Source organism: Streptopelia decaocto (assembly GCF_964273445.1).
Source record: "Streptopelia decaocto genome assembly, chromosome: 1".
Taxonomy (NCBI): Eukaryota; Metazoa; Chordata; class Aves; order Columbiformes; family Columbidae; genus Streptopelia; species Streptopelia decaocto.
The window spans coordinates 63,955,681-63,981,688 of record NC_138663.1 but is presented as its reverse complement, the minus strand read 5'-3'; the positions used below and the strand labels follow the sequence as shown (position 1 = coordinate 63,981,688).

General features: G+C 40.4%; 1 protein-coding gene across 1 annotated transcript in view; it reads right to left on the bottom strand.

Annotated features, from left to right (window-relative positions):
• STAB2 (stabilin 2) overlaps positions 1–25,664 on the bottom strand; it is an 87,017-nt gene extending 61,353 nt beyond the window's left edge. Inside the window, exons 1-13 of the mRNA XM_082066674.1 lie at positions 25,386–25,664; positions 21,496–21,629; positions 20,650–20,765; positions 16,527–16,612; positions 15,653–15,722; positions 13,253–13,348; positions 12,823–12,948; positions 10,634–10,830; positions 9,631–9,764; positions 4,635–4,768; positions 2,510–2,592; positions 1,713–1,862; positions 269–412 (exon numbers count right to left, since the gene is read on the bottom strand). Of these exons, the coding sequence (XP_081922800.1) occupies positions 269–412; positions 1,713–1,862; positions 2,510–2,592; positions 4,635–4,768; positions 9,631–9,764; positions 10,634–10,830; positions 12,823–12,948; positions 13,253–13,348; positions 15,653–15,722; positions 16,527–16,612; positions 20,650–20,765; positions 21,496–21,629; positions 25,386–25,469 (1,554 nt within the window). The 5' untranslated portion in view covers positions 25,470–25,664. The remainder of the gene's footprint in view (positions 1–268; positions 413–1,712; positions 1,863–2,509; positions 2,593–4,634; positions 4,769–9,630; positions 9,765–10,633; positions 10,831–12,822; positions 12,949–13,252; positions 13,349–15,652; positions 15,723–16,526; positions 16,613–20,649; positions 20,766–21,495; positions 21,630–25,385) is intronic.
• Between the last annotated feature and the right edge of the window lie 344 nt (positions 25,665–26,008).

Genomic DNA, 26,008 nt, shown 5'->3' with positions numbered 1-26,008 from the left:
AAATGCACTTATCTTGATTGCCAGTTTCCCAAGGAGCAACTTAAATGCAGTGAGTACAACTAAATCCTCCATAGAGCTGCTTGGCAGAAGAGCAAGTGTCTGTTGGCCATGTAAACTGCGTCACTGAATGTTGCTTCTCTGAGTTGATGCACAGTGGCTCAGTAGAGTTTGTCTAGCTGCTGTCAGTCATCCTCTTTTGCATTCAATTAATGTGAAAATATTTTAAAGCAAAATCAGATATTGTGTACATATAGAGCTTAGGGCTTACCTCTTTGCTGCTTTCAAATGTTGGTGCCACATTGTCCATGGCTTTGTCAATAATGTGCAAAATCCCATTGGAAGCGATAATATTTCCTTGTAAAAGTTTTCCTTTCCTCCTTCCTCCTTGGATTCTGATTCTTAATTGATTATCCTGAAAGAATCCAGGCAATGGATAGTGAGCTCTTTATTATGGAATTACAACAGAGTGAGTGTGCATATTGAATAAAGTCTAACACCCACATCCATTGCCAACACCTGGGCCATTTAAATCTGAGGAGGCTAAAGGTTGCTTCCCATGCCTGTCAAGGAAATGGAAAAAAATTCCTTTGAGTTTGGATCAGGACCATGTTATTTTTCTCCAGGGCAGCAAAGTTCAAAAGAGAAGCAGGGACAGACCCTGTGGGGAAAGCAGTGTACCTAAAAGGGCTCTGGTGAGTGCCAGCAATAAAAGCCTCTCAGGAAATGATTTAAAATGTGATTGTAGTGAAAGGGTCAAGTCCCGTAATCTTGAGGGACTACAAGCCATTTCCTTATATTATATGTATATTTAAAACAACAAAATATTGCTGATTCTGCACTGTACTGAAGCCTGCAGGAAACTAACACTCCTCAGACAGCTGTGATATTTTCCTGTTACAAATGGAGCACCTATTCATTAAAGAAATAAAATAGATCTCTTTTTTCAGATACCACTGATCTACTAAAAAATACGAGAAGGACTTGATTTCAGCCTTCACATAGGCTTAAGTCATCAACAGACATTTAATGAACCAAGAGCAATATTTCTAGATTATAAGATCCAATATATCAGCTGTAGAGAACAATTATTTTAAACTGTGGGATCAGACTATCATGATGTTTTCTGACATCAAATAAGCTGGGCTAGTGACGAACTTTACTCCATATTTTTCATGATAATTTGCCACGTGCGTTTCATTTATGTTGAAGACTTCTACGTGCTGCATCATTCAGAGGATGCCCAGGCTGATGCTCAGTGGGAGGTGGGATCTGCAGTGCAACTGAGGCTTCCTCTCTGTGAGGAGCAGGCACAGGTTTTGCACATAAACTCTGGGCTTTTCCCTTCCTGTGCCCCCTCTCACTTCACCTAGGCTTTCTTAATGTTACCCCAGCTGTGCTGGTGGTGCCTGCAGATCTAAGATGGCTTAATTTTAGCAAACATTTTTAGAGTGGTCTGTGTTAGACTGCTGTGCCACTCAGCAGTGATGCATCTCTAAAGGTTATTTTTATTTTCACTGATTTTAGTGGGAACTTTGCTGATGAGGTTTCAAGTTTCACTTGAACTCCTTGTAGTTCACAGACACAGCTGTGTTTTTTCTGTAATCCAGCAGCTACCTGCAACCTGACATCTTGTTGCAGAAAGGCCTTTCATACTCCTTGTTTTGTGAACAGAGAGTAATATTCTTGCTGAGGGAGGCTAGAGAGCCACTTACCTTTTCTCCCTTTGATATCTCTCCTGACTTGCCCGTCAAAGTATATATCACATTAGTATTATTCAAGGTACTGGTATTCAACTGACCAGCAATTACATGGAGTTTCACAAAGTACTGTGCTTTCTGTTTATTATTCAGAAGATCATTTATCTAGAAGAGCAGAAAACCAGAGATTTATTTCAATATAGGCTTCGCCTAAAAATAATCTCATGGTGAATGCTTTTTTTCCTCTAGCTGTTACATTGCGAAAAGATACGTTTTCTCCTGAAGTGAGGTGATAGTGTCTGAATCAAATGGAGGCCTGTCTTGGTATCAGTTCACATCAGATTACACCCTCATGTCTCTGCGTGAGCAGTAAGTGCCTCCAGAGTTGTCCTGACTTCAGGGAAGGTACTAGATGCTGACCACATGCATATCAACCTTTTTTTGTTATTGTTGTTTTTTAACTTTAAAAAAGTTTTTTTAATCACCCTTACATAAAAGGTGACCTGTAGGCCTCCCTGCTGAAAAATCAGATCTTTCTGCACACCCTGTCTCAACTAAGTGGAAAAAACCTTGTAAAACTATCCCGAACTTACTTGAAACATGCCTGCATTCTACCCTGACTTGTGAAATTGCTTTGTTTTTCTTTCAAGTAGAAAAAAGACAATCTCTGGACCCTAGATTTAAGTGTATCCAGAAGTGTACTAGAGTGAAAAGTTCTTCTGAACCTGTTGCATCAAAACTCTTTTAACACAGATGAGATTTCTGAAGAAGCTAAATCCCCCTCAATTTGAAACATTCTGTTGTTTACTTACATTTGTACCTTTGAGCCCCTTGTTTGTTGGTACAAGCACGGTAAATGGTCCCAGAGTACTCAACGGCCACTCATAGACATTTTCTTATAAGGAGAGAGGGGAAAAAAAAAAAAGTACAGTTTAAACATGTATTGAAAAGCTCATTTGAGGAAGGGACTAAGTAAACTGTGTAATCTGGGAAGATTAAGAAAGAACACTATCTGTGCTTACTAAATGTTAATTTGAGATTCTAAGATCCAAGTCATTGGAAGATGAGAGGCAGATGGGATGTGAAATCCAGGTGCTGCTGCATATTTGACACAGGATTAGGCAAAACATTCAGAATGCTTCTGGCACCCCATATTCTGTGGCATGTAGACCAGTGTGATGGACATGAAAAGTGTTTCTTTGGCGATGTGTGTTTACAGGAATACGACCTCGTGATGTAAATCAATTCAGCCTTCCTGGGGTGAGGGATATGCTGCTGGTAACCTGCTGGTACTGCAAATATCAGCAAACACAGTGCTGGTAATAAAAGCTGATGCACTGAAAGCTAATTAAAGTTAATTTGCTACCCAGATGGTATTTCTGTTTCCAAGACAGCAGTATGAGACCACTGATTCTGTAGCTGAAGGAATTAAATATTTCTAATTTTCAGCTCTTTTTCCAGAGGTTTAAAATCAGAACTAAAACCATCTTTACAGTTGCTATAGGTATGTCATACCAGAGAATACGCCTCAAAATGAATATACTGTTTTACAAAACAATGGGGACTATTTTGCTGTATATTCTTAGTTTTTGAAAGACATTAATGTGGAGTGAACATATTTTAAAATAACCTGTGCAGTTAACAGGTCTTTGTAGCTTCTGGCTAGTAAATCAAATGGCACATTTATGTCCAAAACTTCATCAATGAACATAAAATCTGAATTATTGTTAACAAGTGCTGGCACCAAGCATGTCAGGCACTTTTCAGAGACATAAAGAGAAACAGAGAAACTGCAACTGAGCTCTCAGTGATGAGATAATGGATTTTGGTCTTCAGTGCTGAATGTGAAGGTCACTCACTGCCAGGCTTTGTTCTTGGCCAGCTATGGGATATACTTATTCCATTCTGGTCAGGAATTCAGGAGCTTTATTTTAATTGCTGCACCCAATGGAAAGGACTGAGCAATTATTTTAAATAGGAGGAAATTTTCCTTATTTACAAAGTTACTTGAAGATCCAACTTGATTCTAGCAGTGTTTGTTCATTGCTCACATTTGTGGCATTGCAAGAGAAGATGATGAAGATGGTTATGCTCTTCTCTTCATAAGTTAGCTGCAGTAACTGTGAAAGGCTGCAAACTGTGAGCCCTGATAGGGGCTCCACCTCACCTCTGTGGACTATTAGAAACTGGGAAACCCACCAACTGTGGCTGAGGTGCTCTGGTGTGATGTCCTGAGGGTGAAGGAGACCATGGATGGGATCAGTCTCTTCCTCTTGCCTGTTTTCCAATGAAAGAAATTCCACTGCTGATGGCTGGGCACTGGGCAGGAAGGACCCAGCTGGGAATCCTCATGTTTTTTGTGGGCTTCTATGCATCATTCTAGACCAAATCTCAGTTATCCAAATCAATGGGGGCAGGGAGGGAGAGGAGGTGGGATGATCCCACTTGTCCCACTATGGGGCAAAACCCAGTGGTGATACCAAATGATGTGTGAGGGATTGTGGGAATGTGCTTAGCACTTCTGCTAGGAAAATCTTGCAGATGGCATGGCACAGGGAGCAAAGGCAGCTGCTTTAGGTGATCAGATGGAGTTTGTGTTGAGCAGTGTGCGATCCAGGGGCACCTTCCTGAGGCAGGCAGCATTGGGGCAAAGCAGAGCTAGATGGCCTGAAGTTGTGCCAGGGGAGGTTTAGATTGGATATCAGGAAAAAATTATTCACAGAAAAGGTTGTCAAGAATTGGAACAGGTTGCTCAGGGAAGTGGTAGCGTCACTATCCCTGGAGGTATTTAAAAGGCATTTAGATGAGGTTCTTGGGGACATGATTTAGTGGTAGAGTTAGGTTAGGTTATGGTTGGACTTGATGATCCTGAGGGTCTCTTCCAACCAAAATGATTCTATAATTCTAAGATCAACTTGCTCACATGTGGTCACTTACCCATGAGCGATAAGGCAGATGTCAGCTTGCCTTGCCACTGTCCTCCCACCTCAGCATTCAGGTCCTGGAGGCGTTCCATGATGTTTCCGTAGCACACAAACCCATTCCCCACGGAGCCCCCCTGACACGTACACCTGTGAAGGGATCCTCATTTTAGCTGTGCGCTAGTGCACTGTGGTGTCACCGAAGCTCTTGCTAAACCTGCTCCTGGTGTTATCTATTGCTTCTCTGAAGGCATTTTCAGGAAGAACCAATGCAATTTAGTTTAATCTTTGCTTCTGTATGCTGTAAAGTATGTCAGTGGGTAGGGCAGCCTGGTAGCTGCTTGCCTGATGTGTTGTCCTTCTGTCAGCTGTGCCAGAAGGCAGTGGTGTCTGTCTTGCAGGGCCTTTTTGAATGGGGGCTGCGCGACGCCCCTGGCTGCGGTGCAACCTCTGGTCCCCATGTGTTATGGTTGCTGGAGACCAGAAAACCACTGAGACTGCCTGCCTGTGGGCAAGGGGAGGTATGGTACAAATGTTTGGGGTGTCACCCTCACGATGGGGAGGCAGGTGTACCAAGCCCCCACTCACTGTGTGGGACTCAGCAGGGTTAATGGTAGTTATTTGTGACAGGGGTGATGGCAGCTCATTAATCCTTGAGATAACTGTATGTGACTGTTAGAAAAAGACAGGAAGGGGTGTCAGTCCTTTCAACAAAACCAAGTGGTCGGTTGTTATCCTGCCCTTTCAAGTAATGCAAACATTTTGGGAAATGATACTTGTACTTTTAACTTTATCTTTTTTTCTGAAACTGCCAAAGCATGAAATTTCATGCTTTTTCAGATGTATGCTTTATGTTGCTGCTGTTTCTGCACTGGAAATGGCATCCCATCTGTAACATCCTGGCTGTCCCCTGGGGACTCCAGCCTGTGAGAAGTGTCACTGATCTATGGTTGATCCAGTCCTACGTACGTCCAAAGCAGGCTCAGATTGTGGTGCCCGTGAGAGTGACAGGCAATGCCTTGAGGTGGGCTGCATTTGAAGTAGCATGTTGCAGTCAAGGTGAAATCTAGAGGAAATTTATAGAAGAACAACCCCAAGTGTCACTCTGACATTTTCTGCCCTTTGAGGGAGGAAACACCTGATGAAAATGGAATCTTATAGCCATAAAAGGGATCAGCGTCACAAGAGAGTTGGGGAAGAAATTGTTGGTTGTCAACATGACTGACATGAGCTTGCTGATAGGTGCTGGTGGGTACAAATGGTTGTGAGTTTTAAAGAGCAACTAGGACTTGCATGTGCCTTGACCTTGTGTCAGCCTGACTGCTCAGCAGGAGAGCTGGTTAGTACTTTCTCAAAAATCTGACTCTTGAAGCCTGCCTCAACGTGAGGGGCCATTGATGCCTGCCGGTTTTGCCAATCTTAGCTCTTTCCGGTGCACTCTTCAGAAAATCAGCTCCTGCTTGGCTGCTCCTGGGAAACTGGCTGGTGGTGTCAGCTCAGTCATTTACTTATCTTCAGTGCTAAAATTAGAGCAGGTGCTTGTCAACATGTAATGCGCACAGAAAGAAACCCTAACTATATTTAGGAGGCTAAACAACTATACGGTATGTGTTGCCAAATATTGGCTTTTAATAGTCCCTTTCCCAATTAAGTCTCCAGCAGGTTTTGTATTTGTTTAAGTCCTATCTACAATGATTAATCTCTCTGGATATTTTTCTGAAGAGAATGAACATTATTCTAGCAACTAAAAGATGTTATTTATATACCTGATGACCTAATCTTTTGCGTGTGCTGGTTGTTACAATCACACATCTGCCACCCACATCCCACAGTAGTACCAATCTGATGCCAAATCATCTCCTATTTCCCGTGTATGGTCTTACTGTAGCTGTTTCTCTGGTGATAGCAATATTTGAAAATCCCCACAGTGCCTGCAGTCTGGGTGGCAGTATATAGACTCAGAGGGGTGCTTGGATTTCGGCCAAGAGGCTCAAGCTTTGACTCCTTCTGGTCCTGAGTAAAAAATGCAGTCTAAAAACATCTTAAATTCTGATGGGGAGCCCTCTTCTTTTAAAGGGGATCTCTTGGGCAGAAGATATGTCTTTGGAGCCTGCATGAATGGTTTAAGGCTGGAGGACAGGAGCAGCTTCTCCTTGGGAGATGATCTCTTTCTTCTGATAGGGGTAGGCGGCTAAATATTGATGTATGGGTGTACATAGCCCCCTTCGCTTCTGAGCTGAGAATTAAAAAAACAGGCTTCAAAGGAGCAGAGAAATAGTTGTAGAAAAATGAAACTACCCTTGAAATATTGCACAAACCAGATACAGGTTTCAAAATAAACCTCTCTTTTTCAGCAAATGGTCCTAAAGAATCAGGTGGTTAAACATAGTAATTTTCTTGGCTATAATTTCCAGGGGTACAGTGAACTGCAGAAATACCTATGTAGTTTGAAATGTAGTTTTTGAGGACAGCATTGCTTATAAATGAGTAGGTATCCAGTAACATGGTTTGGATTTGTCTGCCAAAGGAAAGCATTTAGCAATTGCAGATTAGCACCTGTTATATGGGACCAAACCCTTCAACCTGTCTGTACCCTCACCCCTTCTCTCAGCTTTGCTCTGTGTGGCTGGCTGGTAAGACTGATGAGATTGGTTTTGTCTTAACTTTGTCTAGCGGATCTGTTTTGCAACTCATCCTGCACATGGCTTTATAGGTTTTGCTTTGAACGCGCAACCTGCAGGGGCTGGGTGCCTCTAGAGAGGAACAGCTTTATAACAAACCCCACTGGACTATTTAAACTTAGTAGTTTATTTGTTTCATGATGTGCTGCATGGTCAGTATAGGCAGGACCAAAAAAGATAAGAGCTGTTACTATTTCAGCTTACCCAGGAGGGGAAAGAGATTCGTATCTCTCTAGTAAAGGAGAGCTCAGCTTTCTGTCTCCATTTTAGCTGAAGCTTGTATCATAGAGTTTTCATTTATGAAGCTACTATTTTCTACATTGAAGACATAGTCAGAGTGAAAATAAGAGTGAGATTAAAAAAGAAAATAATTGAGTTTAGCTGAGGTAAACCTAGTTCTGTTCGGAAACCAGAGAGGTTATGGCCCAATATGCAGTACAATTCTCCACCAATTGAAGCTTCATAGCTTCTGGGCAAGATTAAACATAATTACTGCACTGAAGCAAGGCCACAGAAAGTGTAAGCAATCACTGAGGAAAGAGGTATATGGGAACAGAATAGAGAGACAATCTTGATTTTCCAGGAGGTTGCTGTGATCACAAGCTGTTTGTCTTTTCTACATCTTTGTATAAGAGATTTTTTCCTGTACAAATCATTGGATTCTGGAGGAAGTAGAAGTGACTCTGTATGGGGGAAGCTAACAGCACAACTGTGTCTTTCATAAAACCAAAAGTAAAAGAAAGGAAGCAATGCAGGTTTGTGACCTCTGTTACAGCTTTGTGGTTTAGAAGAAGTAAAAAAAAAAACGACCACCAGAACAAGCCCTCCAAAATACATTTGAAATCTGGGATGCAGCCAAAATATAGTCTGTCATTTATCAGAAATAATTTACTGTGCCTGCACTGACCAATCGATGTTTTTGTTTGCAAAGTTCCTCCTTCATAAATGGTTTTTCCTTAGTGGGAAACTATACGCTATCATTTGAATTTTTTTGCCAAATAGATAGTTTTATTTTGGTCTGAATCTCGGCCTTTTGTTCTGTATTTGTTTTTGCCATTAGAACTCATGATGTGCAAAGTATTTGGATTGCTTGTTTCACCCCTGCAGTCATAAATTTTTAATTTTCCCATTCTAAAATTCTCGAAATTTCCTCAGGTGTTTAAAATTGCAATAGTGAAACAGTGACAAATTAGGAAGGAAAGGTCTGGATTTAGGTAATGTGGAATTTCATTTTAATTTTCAGCTCATGTTGTGCAGTATAGTAGTTTACTATGCTAAGTATAGTAGAAGTATAGAGTAAGCGTAGTCTAAACAGTATAGTTCACTCTGGAAATGAACTAGGGGATATTCTAAACATGTTTGAAATGCACAGTAGCTTATACAAAAGAGATGTTGATCTTACAGTGTAAGAGAAAGCCTCATGATGAAGCAAGAACTGGCAATAAGAGTACTTTCCCAAGTGATCACTTTCTGTCTGTATAAATAATTTGTTCCCAAATTACAACTGATGGCCTTGTCTTTCACATTCAAACTCTCAGCTCCTGAAAACTAACATTTCAGGGACACCTCTTTAAACCCAGTACTAGCCACCATTGGACTATAGAAACATGTAATCCAGATTGTTCGGTTTAAGACAGCTTTAAGTTTACTGTTAAAACTGTCTTTCCTCCTAACACCTGTGTATCAAATTTCTGTACAAGAAAACAAACTCTGCCAGAGGTTTTGCAGTTTCCCACGTGCTTGTCTTAAGGCTTTGAGGAGTCTGCCGAAGTTGGTGTTGTTTTCACAGCATGGGGGTCAGATTCCCTAGTACTAGTATAGTAAAAAGAGCCAGGGCTCCAGTGCTGTCCCAGGATAATTAATGCTGATTAATTTTTAGCATGCTGCCTGGCATGTTTCTGGCCCACACCAAGTAGCATTTTCCCAGGCAGTGCCCAAGCACAGCTGAAGAGACAGCGTGTGCCAGGGACCGCTGCCAAAAAACAGTTACTCTCTTTTGGAAGAAGAGACTTGAGCTGTGAGCCAGACCATGCTGCTTGCTCTCAGGAACAGAAAAGAGGTCCCGGTCCTTTTTATTTACTAGTGTGGAAATGACCTCTGAGTGCTATAAAAATAAAACTTAGTAGGTATTAGCAATTGGACTAGATGAAATCAAACACTATGCTAATTGGTTGACCCTAACCCCATTAAATCTTGTAATTTGTCTTTGATAAAGAAACCATTAATGATAACTTCAAGAGGTGCTCATCCACTGGATTTGTTTTAGTAGCCTGTTTACTAGGGGGAGGAGGGAGAAACTGGATGAAAGCTTTAATAAGCAAAAAGACTCACGTAATCTGTCCTGGCGCGATCATCGAGCATTTAGCCTTTTTATGGCAGGTGTTGTTTGTTTTGCAGATGTCGGTCATGCTGCATCCTTTCCCAGGTACAAAGTTTGTGTAATGCTCCTTGCATTCACAGTGAGACTAAATCAGAAGGATGGGAGAGGAGGGAGAAAAATTAGACATGCACAAATTGTGGATTTCAGTATACTTTCTGGAACTAGAGTCTAGAGATGATGCAAGCATAAAACTTATCTCTATTTATACAACTCCCTTCTAGGTTTTATCCACCCCAAAAAACTACTGACTCTCAGATACATTTGCTTCAGATAAAGCCCTTTAGATTCATTTCTGTGACCAGAAAACATTTGAAATTAGTGTGGGCAACTCAGATATTTTACCTCTGTTCCCACAGTGCTCTGCCTCCCAAAATGAGTGCTGACACATATTATTAACAAGCGAAGCATATCAGCACTTATATGAACATGAACTGCACGACGACCCTGGATGACTGACTCATTTTGGGCTCTTCAGGGTGTCCAGGCAAAACAGGCATCCTCTTCTGAAGTCTCGTTTTCTCATTGGCAAGAATTTTACACAGAGAAGCCTGAGTCAGTGCCCAACAACATGAATAATATGCAGTCTATATGGTCCCTTTCATTGGTAGCCTTCAAAGACCCAGATTACTTCTTTCCTAAATAAATTCACTGTAGGCATTCGTCTGTGGTACCTGTGTAAGGAGCCTACTGGTCCTACAAGCCCCCTGCAGTCAGAGAAGGAAAATTTAACTGGGAGATGCTTCATTTCAGTGCCTTCATTTTGGGGAAAGCGCCACATAGATGCACAGAGGGAGAGGTAAAGGGGCCCACTCCTGGTCACCAGCAGGGCTTATGCCAAAGCAAGGGGTACAACTTGGCCTCCCTGAGGTCTGTTCCTGTAACCTCATGGTTTCGTTTTATTCCTTCATAGGCAGCTGACATAGGAAATGTCTGGGGCACTTGTTCAACACTAACCTTTCCTGGGCCATCATATATGCAAATGGTAGACTGGGCAGGGCAGTTCCCATATGTTGCTTGGCACGGGTCTATGGGTAAGCAGACTTGACCATCCCCTCTGTAACCTTCTTGGCAGGTACATTTGTGTTGATTTGGTCCGAGGTAAATGCAGTCAGCATTAGGATCACAAACCTCTTTGGAGCATGGGTTGATAGCTTGTGAAAAAAGAAATAAATGAATTATTGCCCCACAGTTCTGAAGCTGAAGATGAGGAATTGCCAGACCATCTCCATGCCAAACAGAGCCCGGGTAGACTAAATTTCTCATAACAGCCAAGTCCGAAGTATTGTGGCAGCATGAAGACAGAAGGGAGGAATGTGTTTATACTAACATAGCAACCAACTGTTTGTTTCTGAATAGAAATGATCTCTTAACTTGGCAAATTGAGTTCTAAACAGATTAAAACATGTAATGTCCTAATTAAAATATCACAACTATTTTCCTGTTCTCTGGTGGATTTTAACTAGAGAAGGTCAGGCAGGTGATATGAGGTCTGGACAAGATTTAAGCATGTGTTAGATCAGTTGGAAAATATTTCTCAGTACAATAGGCCTTCATTGTTCTCTTTCCGGTAATTAAACACTATAATGTCATCTGTTCACATATATGGAAAACTGGTCAGCAAGTGCTTTGTTTGAGTCTTCCACACTGCTGTAGTTTCAGGACTGGACTGGAAGCTCACTAGTCATTTCCATGAGCCCTTTTTGTCAAGGCAATGACATTGTTTGTCCTTGTTCATAGTCCAGCAGTGCTTGTAGAATGCCTTCTCACACCTTTGTGTCCCGTTTAAGGCTGTGGTCAAGCACACATTGTAGCTGGAAGGTAGCAGGCCCTGGACTCACCTAAAAGGTGGTGCTGCTCACTGCCTTCCCCTCTCCTCCTCCATTTTCCCCGCCTTATCTGGGACTGAGAGAGTTAGCAATGCTCAGCTTCACACTTTCAAGCCTTTTCTTGTGCTCTGATGAGAAATCGCACATGTACACATGTATTCACATGCTCAAATCGACCATAACCTGCCACCTCCAAGCGGAGTCTGGTGCAGCCACTGCTGTCCTCACATATTTAGCTGTGCTGGAGCTGCTTGTCCTCTGCTTCCCGCACCATCAAATGTAAAAGGCTCTGGTTTAAGCCACAGATGACGCCAGTATCTAAAGACACTGGGACAAAGGAGCAACATCCACACAGACTGCATCAATACAAAACCTAAGAGAGGTAGCAATACTAGCATCCTTCTCTGCTGGTTGCTGCAGTTTCTTTGTCTCTTGCTTGCTTGTGCTGTCTACTAAAAGATCAACACATTCCCTCAAGAGAGACTTCCTGATGTCTTGCTCTTGGATGGTGTTCAAGCCTATTCAGAGAGGATGACACCATAGTTGGGACCAAGATATACATGTTCCAAGATATACATGTTCCCAGGCAGGATAAGAAATATTGTAGTTGTGGCCCAATCCAAGCCAACATTTACTAAATAGTGCTTCCAGTATCAGATACAACCATTCTTTTCATTGCAATTGGTCTTGAAGGAAGAGCTGGTGCTGTAAGACATACTGTAAGAAAGCCTGGACTCTTGTAATAGAGTTAATTTGAACATTCATGACAAGTTGAGGAGTCCCTAAAGACAACTTTAAGGTAGACCTTTACCTCTAGCTGAGATATAATTAACTTTGTTTCATGAAAAATAGGAAAGCTAAAATGAGCTTTACTTGTCTGTAGAGTTTATGTTTAGTGATGAAGCTGAGCCACCACATGATGAGTATTCAAGAAATATAAGCCCTTGGTTGCTGTTGTTGATTTTTATGGAAGTGAACTACGAGGTAGAACTTTAGCAAGTAGAGGGGTGTGAAGAGAATGGATTTGTAAGCACTGATGACCTAGTATCTACGCTATGTATTTCACAGGGATTTTGTTAGCTTTAGTCTAGTTGCATGGACTGAAGCTTGTTAGCAATTGAACTGATGTGCTTCTGAAGCACATTTTAGGGCTTAGTTTCATCTTGGAGGAACCTAGTTTGTACACGAGGCTGCTTTGGGATGTGAACCAAAGAACAATTAGATGGTGGGATTTGTTTCAAAAGCATACTCAGTATCTGTACTATAATACCAAAGATGTTGTATACAAAGAACTCGGTGGACGTGGACATTACTCACGTTCACATTGTGTACCATCCCCGTGGTAGTTGGGCAGACATGTGCATTGCAGTTGTCTTCCATCCTGTCCTGAGGCAGTGCATCTGGAGTTTGCAGGGCACCCCAAGGCCTCACATTCAGCTATCGCTGAGGACCAAAAGGTGAGAGGTTAAGTTGTGTTTGTTTGCTGTGACCGGAGGCATTGCATTTTGCAGTATACTAGTTCAAAGTACACCTGATCTAGAGACCATTGATCCCATCGCTGTCATCAATTTTCTGGTGATTAAAGCGGTGATGATGCTTATGGGAGCTTACACACAGGGTTTGAGGTTCAGTGCATGTTTGGCTGCCCTGAAGTAACTAAGCTAAGGCTAATTTTACATTTATCCTCACCAGTTCTAACTGTATCAGAGCTGTTGAATATACCTTACATACAAAGCAATCTACTTACGCTGATCACAGCTGAGCCCTTTGTATCCAGACAAGCAAGTGCAACTTCCATCCCCTGTAATTCCACTGTTGCATACTCCATGAATGCAGTTGCAAACTATATGGAGAGATGGATTGATTTTACTGAGTAATAATGGTTTCTGGAAAGACATAGTTGGTGGTTACCCCTAGCAGATAGTGTCCCAGCCAACATCTTTGGCCAAACCAAGCTTTGACCTGAGTTCCTGAATTTATAAGCTTCCATTAATGAGACAATCAATACTCAACACTTGCATACATCAGTAAAGAACATACCGATTTTTGCAGGTTGTTAATAGCCTGGGGCCTGAAAATCTTCAGGACACACACTATGAACACCAAACTTACTAGCTGCTAATACCATAAAACTTGTGAAATTTGACATACAATCTTGAGCCAAAATTGAATTTTTGTAACTGTTACAAATTGCTCATTTTTCCTTTAATTCTGTTTGCCTCTCAAACACCTCCAGAAGAGATGAGTTTAGTGACTTTTTTTTTTTTCTCCTAAACAGAATTTATTTAGTTAAAAGGAAAATTAATCACTGTGTAGGTCAGGCTTTTTTCTGGTCCTCTTCCTATATTCTGTCATTTCTGGTTATAAACCTTGTGGCAATATGAACACAAGTTGTTGTATTCAGAGTCCAGGAAACTATGAGACACTTTGTAAGTGGCTTTGGAAGCCTTAAGTATACTTAAAAAGCTTTATGGTTATAACTGTGTCAATTATGGTAACGACGTTTTTAAAAAAGGCCATTCAGAGTTACACTTGGAAAATCTTCTAAGATGTACAGACTTGTATCGGTGACTTCATGTTTAAGCTGCAGTGATGTAGTGTGTCCTCTTCCCTTTAGAAACATATCCTGTGTTCATGCAAATCACCTACACTAATTAGTTAGTGACATTCTGCCTATGTTACTAGTCCTAATATAAAACCCAGGAACATCTGAGGTAGTGCTGAAAAGCAGTTAGTCACAAATGCACAGTATTTATAGGTGCTTGGAAAACCTGGAGAAGCTCAAATATCTGAAAACTGAAGTGTAAAATATTGCTTAAATTAATATGCTGTTGAGTCCTCTGGTAGCTGCTCGGAAAATAATTACATTTACAATATTGAATTCATTCAAGTACCCTATTTTCATGAAAATGTTGGCTCAGTTAAATTTCTGTGTATCAACACTGGCATCCAGTGGACAACTGGTGGAAAAAAAGGGCCCTTGCGTCAGCAGTGGTGTAGAGTGAGCATGGAAAGGCCAATACAGATCGTTTGAAGTGAGACCATTCGTGACTCTTTTCATAAGTAACTGCTTGTAGATCTTGAGGGAACAAAAAGATTTTTAGTTACAGATAAACAACTATTACCACTTAAGAAAGAGACGTTTCTTAATATATTTTTTTTTAGGCAGCTTTCTGATGTTTTTGGTTAATGCTCAGCAGGGCTCAGGAAAGTAAATAAAATACTAGAAAACACTAAGAAACAGGCAAAACTGGAAAATATATGAATGTGTACACTTGCGATCCATATACATTTTAAATACTGCACATAGCTCTGTTTCCTCCCTCAATGTCCTGTTTCCCCTAATAGAAGTATGGCCAACCAGTGGAAGGATCTACCAGCCAAAAATGAAAACTAAACCAATTTTTTTTCCCCCACACTTTTGATCAAATTATGGAGCTCCTTGGCACAGAATATTGTGGAGAGCAAAAGCAGAACTGTACTCAGAGGCAAGGCAGATGATTTATGCAAGATGGATCTCCAACAGGGGATGCTAAACTATGACTTTTGGCCTGATTTGGAATGGCCTTTTTTGGGTCCAGTATACTGATTTAAATACCACATGAGTATTTTGTGCCTTAATGCAGAAGCTCCAGTTTGTACATGGGTTTAAAAAGCATATAAAAAAGCTGTAAGCCACTACAAATTAAGCGTTTGTATGTTCCCGCCCAATATGTTAAGTACCATAACAACCTCCTGTATTTAGGGAAAATAAATGCTAATGCATGATTTAGGTTGAAAAGTGGATAACATGGTAAGTGGCTATCAGAGAGGCATACCTGCAGGAGCACGCAGATGATTCTAATCCTTAATTTATTTGACTGTTGGCTATAACAAAGATATTTAAGATAAGATCAAGATATTTTTGTTGTGCTACACTGAGAGTGTTGTCTGTACAGTCCTGAGCTGAATCCAGCCCCACTGTGAATGAGGAAATGTGTCGATGCCTATCTATTATACTTTCCCCGTTGTGTTCCCTGAAGCAGACAGCAGCTCCTGATGGGAAACCTTTAGACCCTCTACCCATTTCGCTGGGATTTGGTAGTGTCTGAAGACAGCTTTCACTCACACTGCTGTCACCACTCCAGTTAAGAAACCTCAAACTCACCTGATGTGCAGTGAGGGCCAAATAAATTATCTTCAGCACATTTTTCACAGGCCGTCCCACCAAAACCTTTCTGTAAATTACAGGATCGAAATAAAAACATGAGTTTCTCACCTATATCTATATAGATAGATCTATGCTTAGCAGCCTGAAAACAGCATCTTTAGCTTCCAAAAGAAAACAACATAGAAGGTTCAGTCAGCAAATCAGAAATAACTACTGTGATCTAGAATGATTATTTTTCCTCTCCCTGTCTTTTTTTTTTTTTTAATTTTAAATGCAAATTTTTAGCCCGTAAGACTTCAGCTCAAATCAGATGTTTTGAATGTCAAGTTAAAAAGTGATCAAGCCTAATGCCCAAATCATTCTTACAGTTAGTTAAGTTGTATTTTCTGACTACTTCTCTCTCTGTGTCTTTTTTACATGTCCCCAGATGTCCTTTTGATGTAATGGAAAGATTAACCAGTAGAGGGGGAAGTAGAAAAGATTTGTTGGAGTTATTAAGCACTGCACATTGCATTCTCAGCACAGGAATATTGTACTGAGAGTATTAGACCCAAGTATAAGTCCTTTACAATTAGGGGAAAAAGGTCATAAGTAATAACATGCTCTTAAAAAAATGAGGAACTCAAACCACCTGTTTCAGGGAGATGAGATAGAAGAGTTCCTTAATAATATCACCCAAACATGTTTGAGTCTGTAGAAATAATACTGTGAAGATTAGTGCAAACCAAACCAAAAATGAACACCAAGAAGATAACCTCTGCTATTTCTAAAATATTTTCTTTAATGTATTTATACAGCATAACAGGTATTATTTCTCAGCAGAGCTTACACGCTATTGTTGTATTTTTTTCATTTAAAAGAAGAGACATACCTGACAGGTGCACGTTCCATCCCCGTTTATACCCTGGGAGCAGCGTCCTCTCCTGTTGCACGGTGATGCAGCTCCTCCTGGGCAGGCTAGAAATGACAATGTTAAAGCCATCAGTCGGCTTGCTCTGACCCTTCTGTTGCCCTTGGACATTAGGGGTGACAAGCCTGGAGGCTGCAGGGTTTTGGGCCACATAAGAACCTCCAGTCACTGCTGCTATTTTGCAGCTGCTCAAGTCTTCTCATGAAAATCTTGGTTTCAGTAGAGACCAGCACCTTCTCTAGTACTAGAACTTAAGCTAGTGACTGTAATCGATAGATTGTACAAAAAATAGTTTTCTCATTCTAAAGTACCATATTGATTTTGTCCCTGCTGATCCACCTCTTTCTGCAGACACTCTAAACTGTTATATTTTTTTATATGAGTTTGCCTGACTGCTTCTTCTATTTGTTAACACAACTCCGACTGAGAATTTGCTATCAGAATTATATTTGATGTTAAATTAGAGTTTGAATAAGCCTTTTTATTTTCCCCACAAATTGCATTTACTTTTTTTGTGGAAAGTTTTTCATTTTACCTGCTACCTTCCATAAGACAGTGATATTTGATTCCAATGATCTAGGAAATTGAAGTTTGGGTATCTCATAACCCACTTCTGCCCAATGGGCTGTGGACACTAGTAAAACGTGTGTGCCATTGATATGCTATGCTCTTCAGATCCTCTGGTGCTCAAACATGATTACAGGCAGTGGTAATGCAGGTGAGACAGAGTCTGATCAAAACCCCCAGACATCAGGAGAGGCTAAGAAACAATAACTGCATTTCCAAATCAAAATAATTTAATTTTTGACTGAAATTTTTCAATATTCCAATTTTTAGTAGAAGGAAATGCATGTTTTTAGTCAGATTATTCTGTACTTTTTTCCCCCTATAAGAGATACACTTTTATAGTTGTGATGCCTCTCTGTGGAAATGATTTACTAAGTCCCTTCTCATTAGGAATCATAATCCTGATGCAGGTGGTATTTAAATATTGCAAATTTGAACTGTCCTCATAGGTTTTCTGCTGTACCTTAGTGGTAGATTTATTGCTTATAAAGAGTCTCAGTTTGTTGTGTGTCAGCTAAGGTGGGTAGCACGGGATTTATGCTCCCACTGAGTAATTTAATCCTGGTTTAGAGTGTTTAGGTGATATGGAAGTTTTCATGAAAATTAATTTGATTTTGTAGAGTGATGAGCAAATAAATGGATGTATATATGTATACATCTAATTTTAGTGAGGGCTTGGGATTTATATCAATTCATCAGTATTCCTTAATTATGAGTTTCTGAGGTCTGTTGGATCTAAGTGAGCTTTTTATGAGAAAAAACAAGAAATTTAGAGATGAACATTTTAGTGCAGTTTATTTAATACATACTGAAATAAAAAAGATTTATTAAGAGTTGAGATAGAATAAGTGGAAGTGAGGTAAAGTAATAGATGCATATACTTTAAACTGGTTTTAAGCAAATCTTGTTTTCTGGGTACTGCGTGATAACTAAATGTCATCTTTAGGACTCACACTGGTGCAAACTGTTTAATATTTGGTCTGAATAGAAACAAATTTAACTGCACTGTGATTTTACTTAATATGCAAAGATAGAAAATACTCAGAGTTTATGGTATAATTTCTAAGAAAGGATGCTTTAAAATTGTTGACAAAATGCTTTTTTTTTTTTTTGCAGTTGATATTCATTACCCTTTCCCTTGTCTTCACTGCCTCTTGTCTTTTGTTTTGATACCACCACCAAGGGACAGTTTATCAGAAGTTTAGCAAAATTGCCACATTGCTGTGGAAGTTTGGTCAGGCAGATAAAGCACTTCCCCTGGCTCGCGGGGCTGCGAGCCAAATCTTTATACCTAGGCAAAAAGAGTTGAAATCTATCTGCTTTTTTTTTGGCTCATAGAGTTTAATTCAGCACTTCCTACATGTTTTCAAATAGTGACTCTTGGATTACTTCTCTTCACCTGACACCTTGCAGGCTGAAGCAGGGGGCAGAGCTTGTAAAGCTGTATTTTGGACCACATAATTTGATGGAATTATGCTTATTATCTTTCCTCTTGTCTTTTTTTCTTTTTGTTCAGTTTTTACTTTTTCCTTTATTCTTACAGCGCCTTCTACTCAGTTGTTCATACCATGCACCTTTCGGTTTGTACCCAGGCTTTTCTTTAGAGCCATCCAAATATTTGCCCAGAGTGGAAGGCTGAGCTGGGTTAGGGAGTAGCTCCCACTGATGCCCATCAGTTACACATCTGAGGCATCTGAGCTCCACCAGCTTTGACATCTGTGGCTGGATGATACTGGCAGTGTTAAAAGGCTGTGCTCTTTTCCCTTGGACCTTTTCCATAGAGTACTTTTCCCTTTTTCCTTGATGTCTTTTACAGAGGGATGCCGTGCAGCTCATTGTCTCAGGGTGCTTCATGGGGAGGGAAGGGGACAAAACATCTTCCACTCCCATTGTGTATTTCAGCATGCACTATCTTTTAAGGAAGTTGGAGTGCTATTTAAGACCTAATTTTGTCATTACTATCAGATGCTTAGTGTTGAGTAACCCCTACTCAGGGTTTTTTTTGGCCTCAGGAAGGACCCGCTTTCCTCCAAACACTTCAAGGCACATCGTATGTTCTTAGAGAGATTGAGATAATGCAAAGAGCTATTTTCTTCCTCCAAATTACAGCAGAAACAATGCTGAGACCTTGATTCCTTTGCATTTTGGGGCCAGGAAGTTTGTCCAAAGAAAGAGATGGCTTCTTCACCTCTGCAGCCTCCTGCCTGCAGCAGTGCAGGCAGGGCCTTGGCTTAAGGGCAGCGAGCTCTGTCCCCCTCTATCATAGAATCACAGAATGTCCTGAGTTGGAAGGGACCCACAAGGATCATTGAGTCTAACTGCTGTCCCTGCATTGGACAACTCCAAAATTCACACCATGTGTCTGAGGGCTTGTCCAGTCTCTTCTTGAACACTGTCAGGCTTGGGGCCATGACACCTCCCTTGGGCGCCTGTTCCAGTGCTCCACCACCCTCTGGGTGAAGAATCTTTTCCTAGTATCCAACACAAACACCAATGCCTCTTCTGTGGCTTCCCAGAATACCCTGAAGCATGGGATGACAGTCACATGTAATGTTGCCTTCCTCCTACTAGGCACTGATGCTGCATTTGCTGGAAAAGTGGTAAATCACCACACAAATGGTCATCTTCAGAAGAAGGCAGGACCACACACTATGTACTCAGCTATTCATCTGTCTTTTCTATAGAACTGTGAGTTGGAGTTTGGCTATTTTGCTTTTGCAGATAAATGATTGGTATCTACATCATAGTTCAGGTCATGTTAAAATTATTTTTTTTAAAATCAGTTTTGTGCAGAAAAGTATTTCACAGACATTGAACCAGACCTTGACCCCATTAGCTAAAGGAGGAAATGCTCTGTCTGGGTGGGAAAAGTTCCTCTGCAGATCTTGATGCCGACCTCAGCAGCCTGGTTTGATGCATTTGTGTGAGGATGCTGAAAGGTCTTTACTGGGGAAGGGGCAGCAGGAGAGGCACTCCTCATTGCCCCTGCTTCACTAAAGGCCTTTAGCTTTCACTGGCAGTTCAAATAACTTGGAGGGAAAAACTCTTTCAATTTGGGCTGAAAGAAAAGACCCTCCTTGCATCAAAAAGTAAAGAATTAAAGAGATTTGGAAATTATTTCAGGCTCAGGTGAGGGTATTTCTGACCTAAAATGAAACACTGAAACTTGTGGTTTGAAAACTTTAACTTTAAAATCCATTGTGGGGATCCTCCCAAGTGAAAAGTCATTTTGCAGACATTCACTAAAATGATTTGTTTTGAAAATCTCAAACCCAAGGTGGTTCCCCGAGTTTTTGGAGTTTTTCTATTATTCTTTCTTTTTAAATGAAACTTTGAACATGCTTTTTTTTCTCCAAAACCTCTGTGTTTTGCCTGAAAACTGCTGTTTATTTCCACTCCTATAATAAGCTCCGATGAGCAAACTTCTTATGGAAATAGTTCTGGGAACAAGAAAAATCACTGCTTTACTTTGACTCAAACTCTGTCAAAACCAACAAACAAACAAGACTGAGCTTACCCATGCAGTCTGGGCCCCAGTGCCCCTGGCAGCACTCAGGTTGTTCAAATTCCTTCATGCAATGATGCCGACATCCAGGAAAAGAAAGTGTGTGTGTTTTAATTTCTAGGTAATACCTGAGGAAAAGAAGTTGGGGCTGCTTTAGAGTACTTAAAAGTCTCCTATGGGGAAAAATGAAATTCTTAACCTTTTCTCCTTTTGATGTCAGATAAAAGCAGTTTAAGCTTAGTTGTACTGATCTGTTTTTTCTTCATTAAAACATACATTGCACATTTATGTCTACAAAGATCCTTGGGACTGTTTCTTTTGCATAGTATATATATTTTTTTCATTTATGCAACTTAAACACAGCAATTTTCTCTAATTTTTTATTTGAAATAGCTTTTTAAGAAATAGTTAATATCAAAGATCTTTTAAATGCTAAGTGAGCTTAAAATAGTTATTTACATTTTCCCTAAAATACTGCTTTTCTTTTTTTAATCTGAAAGAAAGGCTTCAAATTTTTCCTGCCCTTCCCCCACCCCTATCTGTTTCATATATAATAAATTATATGAATGATATATAAATATCAAGTATGCAGAATAAAAAAGGAAGTGATTTTCTGATATTGCTCAAAAGAAAATCTTTTAGGCCATTGATAGCAATGTTTATTTTCCTCATATCCCTCATATTGTTTGCTCATTAACTTTAGGCTTAAATCCTCTGAGTGAAGCTTGAGTTCTGGAGTTAGTGAAGCCACGTTTCTTAAGAAAATTGAATTCTAATAGAATATTTGTAGTAAGAATGAACATTTTGTATTTAATGGAGACCAATATTCATGGTAAAAAGCACAAACAGAAGGGGTACCTGCAGTCTGGTATGCCAGTCCCATTAGTAATTTTGGTGTAACCAGCCGGGCACCGAGTTTCGAGATTTAAAGAGCAAGGTACACATTCAGTTTTCATTCGAAGGAGCAGCTTTTGATCACACTGCTTCTTCATCTGTAATAGTAAAAGATGAATTAAAAAGAAGGAAAAAATTCTCTGCATTGGTTTAATTCCACCCTCAGCGTGATTGCTGAAAAGTGACAAAATTAACCTGTCTTTATTCTCACTCACAGACACAAGCTCTGTCAGTTCAGCAGGAGCTCCCAGCTCTAGAGGTAAACAAAGTAATAGACCACATATTAAGGCTTTGCAGTAGTCTTGTTTGCACAAAATATGTCTAACCACTGCAGGATAAATGCTTCTAAGTGTCACAGCTTTTCTGGGAATACTGTATCAACAAATGCTAAGTGCAGACAGGCTATCAAGACAGCATCAACCTTTAGTTCTGAAGTTGTTTCACAAACCCAAGGCAAGAATCAAGAACAAGAAGTGCTGGCAAGTGCCTTCTCCATTCAATGGCAAAATTAAATGTAAGGTGTGAAGGAAGTTGCTCGTGGCTCCATGCACACAGAGCACAGCTCAAGTCTTTGGTCGTATCAAAAGGCAAGTTTCATATTATCAGCACCACTGTATCGAACTAAAGGACTACACCTGATATTTTTAAATTGACACAAAAGAATGATGTCTAGTTTTGCATTGAAATCTGGCAGAAGTTAAGGGCCTGACCCCACTAGAGCACACTGAGAAGTGCAGGCTCCCTTTTTTTTTCTCTCTCTTTCTTTTTTTACCTAGGGAAAGCCACAGAATGAACCAGCCTGGCTTGGGAAACCTGGCCATAGTCCTCCAGATCAACTGCCAAGGGCTTGTATCCCTTGTTGTGGAGGTCCCAGTTTCAAGAATGCAAATCTGACAAATGCCTTGAGAAGGTGGCAAAAGGGAGAAAAGGTTTAGGGTGTTGTTACAGCAGTGATATTGTATTTTTTGGTTGTAAAATCATAGATTTGAAAATGACTGTATACCAAAAATAGTGCCTATTTCCTACTACTTAAACAGTTGAGGTATTTTAAAGCAAAAAGTCTTTGCTGAACTCTATCTAATGTTAACTTTGTCTTCTTTCTGAGTGTTTGTAGAAGTAAGTTCATAATTCACAAAGGGTGAGAAAAGATCTGATGTCAAATATGGTCTTTAAAAACCAACATATAGTAATGAATGAAATCATCATTCTTGGAGAGGAAGTACTCTAAATTGCTCCATTTTCTATTCCAAGATAATGATTTATCCACTGTGCTCTAAGTATGGACCCATTTAGGTGGTCTTAACCCACTCAAGCAATATCGAGCATGACATGCTTCCTGTCTGACACAATAGAATTGAAGTGAACTCTCTGAATGGGATTTTAATTAAGCAGCCAACTAGTCAATTAAGGCAACTTCTGAATCATTGCCAATGTGAGGACATGCTTAAGGTTTATCTCAAAAAACTGTACCTCTCAACTGTGTGTGCGTGTGTGCATGTATGTAGGGGCCAGTTCTAGCAGCATCATCTGTTTGAAAATATTTCAATATGTTAATACTTGTCTATTCCAAGCCATCACTTCAAAGGATGGGGCCTGTTGCAGTGCTGTCATGTGTTGCTCAATGGATATCTTCCAGTATTTCTGTCCAGGGATTCCCAAGCAACACATGTGCACGTGCAATCCTGTGCTGTCCAGGTAGTACTGGACCTTCTGGGGCACATGTGGGGTGTTGCAGCCTCATTGCAGAAGCTCACATTTGGCCTGGGTGGATACACTAGCACCTTGGGCAGGATTTCTATGTGTGCTACCGTCTGGTAGTCCTGCATGAAGCCCACATCCCAGAGGTTTCTCCCCTTGTTAGTTATTCTTTCTTCACTATTTGTGACAATAGCATATTTATTTCAGTAGTGAAGATTGTGAGGCTGTATCATAGACACTGATAAGAAGATTAACTTGCATGAGCTCTGAGGGACTCAGCTTAATATTCATCACCCAGTTATAAGTACATTTCAACACCTATTTAGTTGTCAAATTTTGGTCTTTATAAATGTACTGTTGAAATCTGATTGAGTAACATTCAAGTCTTTGGGTAGTGAAACCTCTTACTGTTGCGCAGATGCATTTCAGGTGTGTTTGAAATAAAAATGAGACCATGTTCCAGATGAGGGTATAATGTGGATACAGCTCAATCAGACACTTGGCAAAGCAGTGGCGAGCAGTGGCCTGCTGGGAGCAGCCTCCCTGCCCTCTCAGCAAAGCATGATGCTGGCGGGCACTCGTCTGACCTGGCTCTTTGAGCTTTATTACCAAGGCGGCTACCAAAAACTCAAACCAGAGCATCTCTGCACCTTGCTTCTCACCCCAAACCACCTTATGAGGCACCAACACAAGGGAAGTTTTGAACACTTCAGGCTTTTCAAAACCCTGGTGCTCAGCACCAGTGCAGCCACCTTAACAACCCATCCTTAATGGGAGATGGCTCATGCAGCAGAGCAAGAACCAGCACAGCACAAATATGCAGTCTGGGCACATCTCATTCCTCTGAGAATTTCCACCAAGTCAAATCAGTACTGTTAATGTTAAAGAATCATAAACTCAGAATGTTGGCTGATTTTGCTGAGTCTTTAACCAAGTATGCTACTGAAGCCTGCTCCTTGCAGGTGCTTGGGCTAAGCCATTAAGACTCTGGATAAACTGCTGCGCTTATAGGATACTAACATTCAGAAGTGAAAAAGCTGTTGGTAGGAGCAGCTGAAATTATCTCACTGCAGCACTTGCCATCAAAATGACACCCCACAAAATTTCATTTTTGGAACAAGAAAATTTCAAAGACATTTTGAAAATATAAAATCTAAATAAAAATAGGTTATACACTTTCCTTACTATCAGCTATAAAAAAATGCTTGTTTTAGACTGGTAGGATGATTTCCACTTTCATTTCCTCATTTCCCCTTTTTGCTGTTAGGAAAATGAAAGGAAAGTGCTTTGTTAGTGGTTGTTTTTTTTTAGAGATAGAACAGTTTTACACATTTCCCAGTGTACTCTTTGTACTCTTCAAAGTATATTTTTTTCCTTTTAAAACAAACAAACAAAGTAACCTCTCTGAGTGGCTTTGTCCACCCCTCCCAATTTCTTCCTGTCCTTTTGTTTCCTATTTTGCAAGTATTTTTTCTCCAGAACACAGTAATTTAAAGCCTCCCATTGTGAGACAGTTTAAACAAGTGAATGTCTCACTGTTGAACTCTTGGTTCAGATTTGTAACCCAACATTTTCTGCCTCTCTACGAGGGTGGTGAAAACAGATTTTGTGATATTCCACAGATCCATAGGATTTGTACACTTCCCCAAAGTCTACAAATCTCCAACTTATAACTTCAGACGATTGCTTCCAATAGCTCAATTCCCTAGATTTTTTCCCACCTATCTGAAATAGCTTTTCCTCCTTGTGGTTAGTAGAGTGGATAATTTTCACTGTGGAAATTTTTTTGCTTCCAGCTTCTGACTTGTCAGAAATGCTAAATGTTTTCTTTTGTTGCTTTTGATGAATGTGTCAGCTACAGTCTATTGCCAGGTTTGCCATTTTTAGACACTTTCTCAGTGTACTCATGGCATATCCTTTGAGCCAAATTCTCCTGTGGAATAAACAGAAGCATTTCTGTTGTTTCAGAGGACAGAATTGCAGAGCTCTGAGTTTATAATCCGGTGTCATGTACACCAGTGACTGTTAAAGTGGGGTTTTCTTCTATAAGGTACTTCTCTAAGATAACTAATCTCTTTATAACAGTAAAACAACCCCCAGTCCTATAGTTTAATACAGGCATATAATAATTACTTAAATAGAAAGCTGCTGCTTACCTCATCTGAGACTTGTGATGTCAAACACGGTTTCGCTGCAGCCAAAAATGCCAAAAATAATAAAACAACTGGATTGTTTTCCATTGTGAAGGATTTTATTTTTTTTTATTCCTTCAGAGCACTCCAGACATGAGAACTAAAATTCTGACGTAAAGAGATTGTTAGAGCTGCTATTTCTTTTGCATTCTTAGGCAAATAGTTTAACAGGACTCTTGTCTTCCTGAAGGAAAATGAGTGAAGGATACACCATGTGAAGCTTGCCTGCAGGCAGGATAAATTCCAAAATGCAGGGTCTTTGCTGAAAGTTTTCACTGCAAAGCTGAATAAACTGTTCCGAACTGAATGACAGGATATCCTGATGGGGCTCTGTGCATTTATCCCTCTCTGTTGACAGTGCAAAACCAAGGACACTGAACTGTTGTGACAGAAGATGTTTTCTGCTTTTAGGTGGGCATGGATAGGGGACTGGTGCTTGTTATCGTTACAGTTATTCAACTGATCTAAGGCAGAGCAAAGGGTCTCTGGAAGTTGGCTTGTCAGCCCGAATAACGTAAGGATGGATCCCATGAATGTGGTTCTGGGAGAAACATAATAGTACTGACTTTATATCAGGAGGCCAAAAG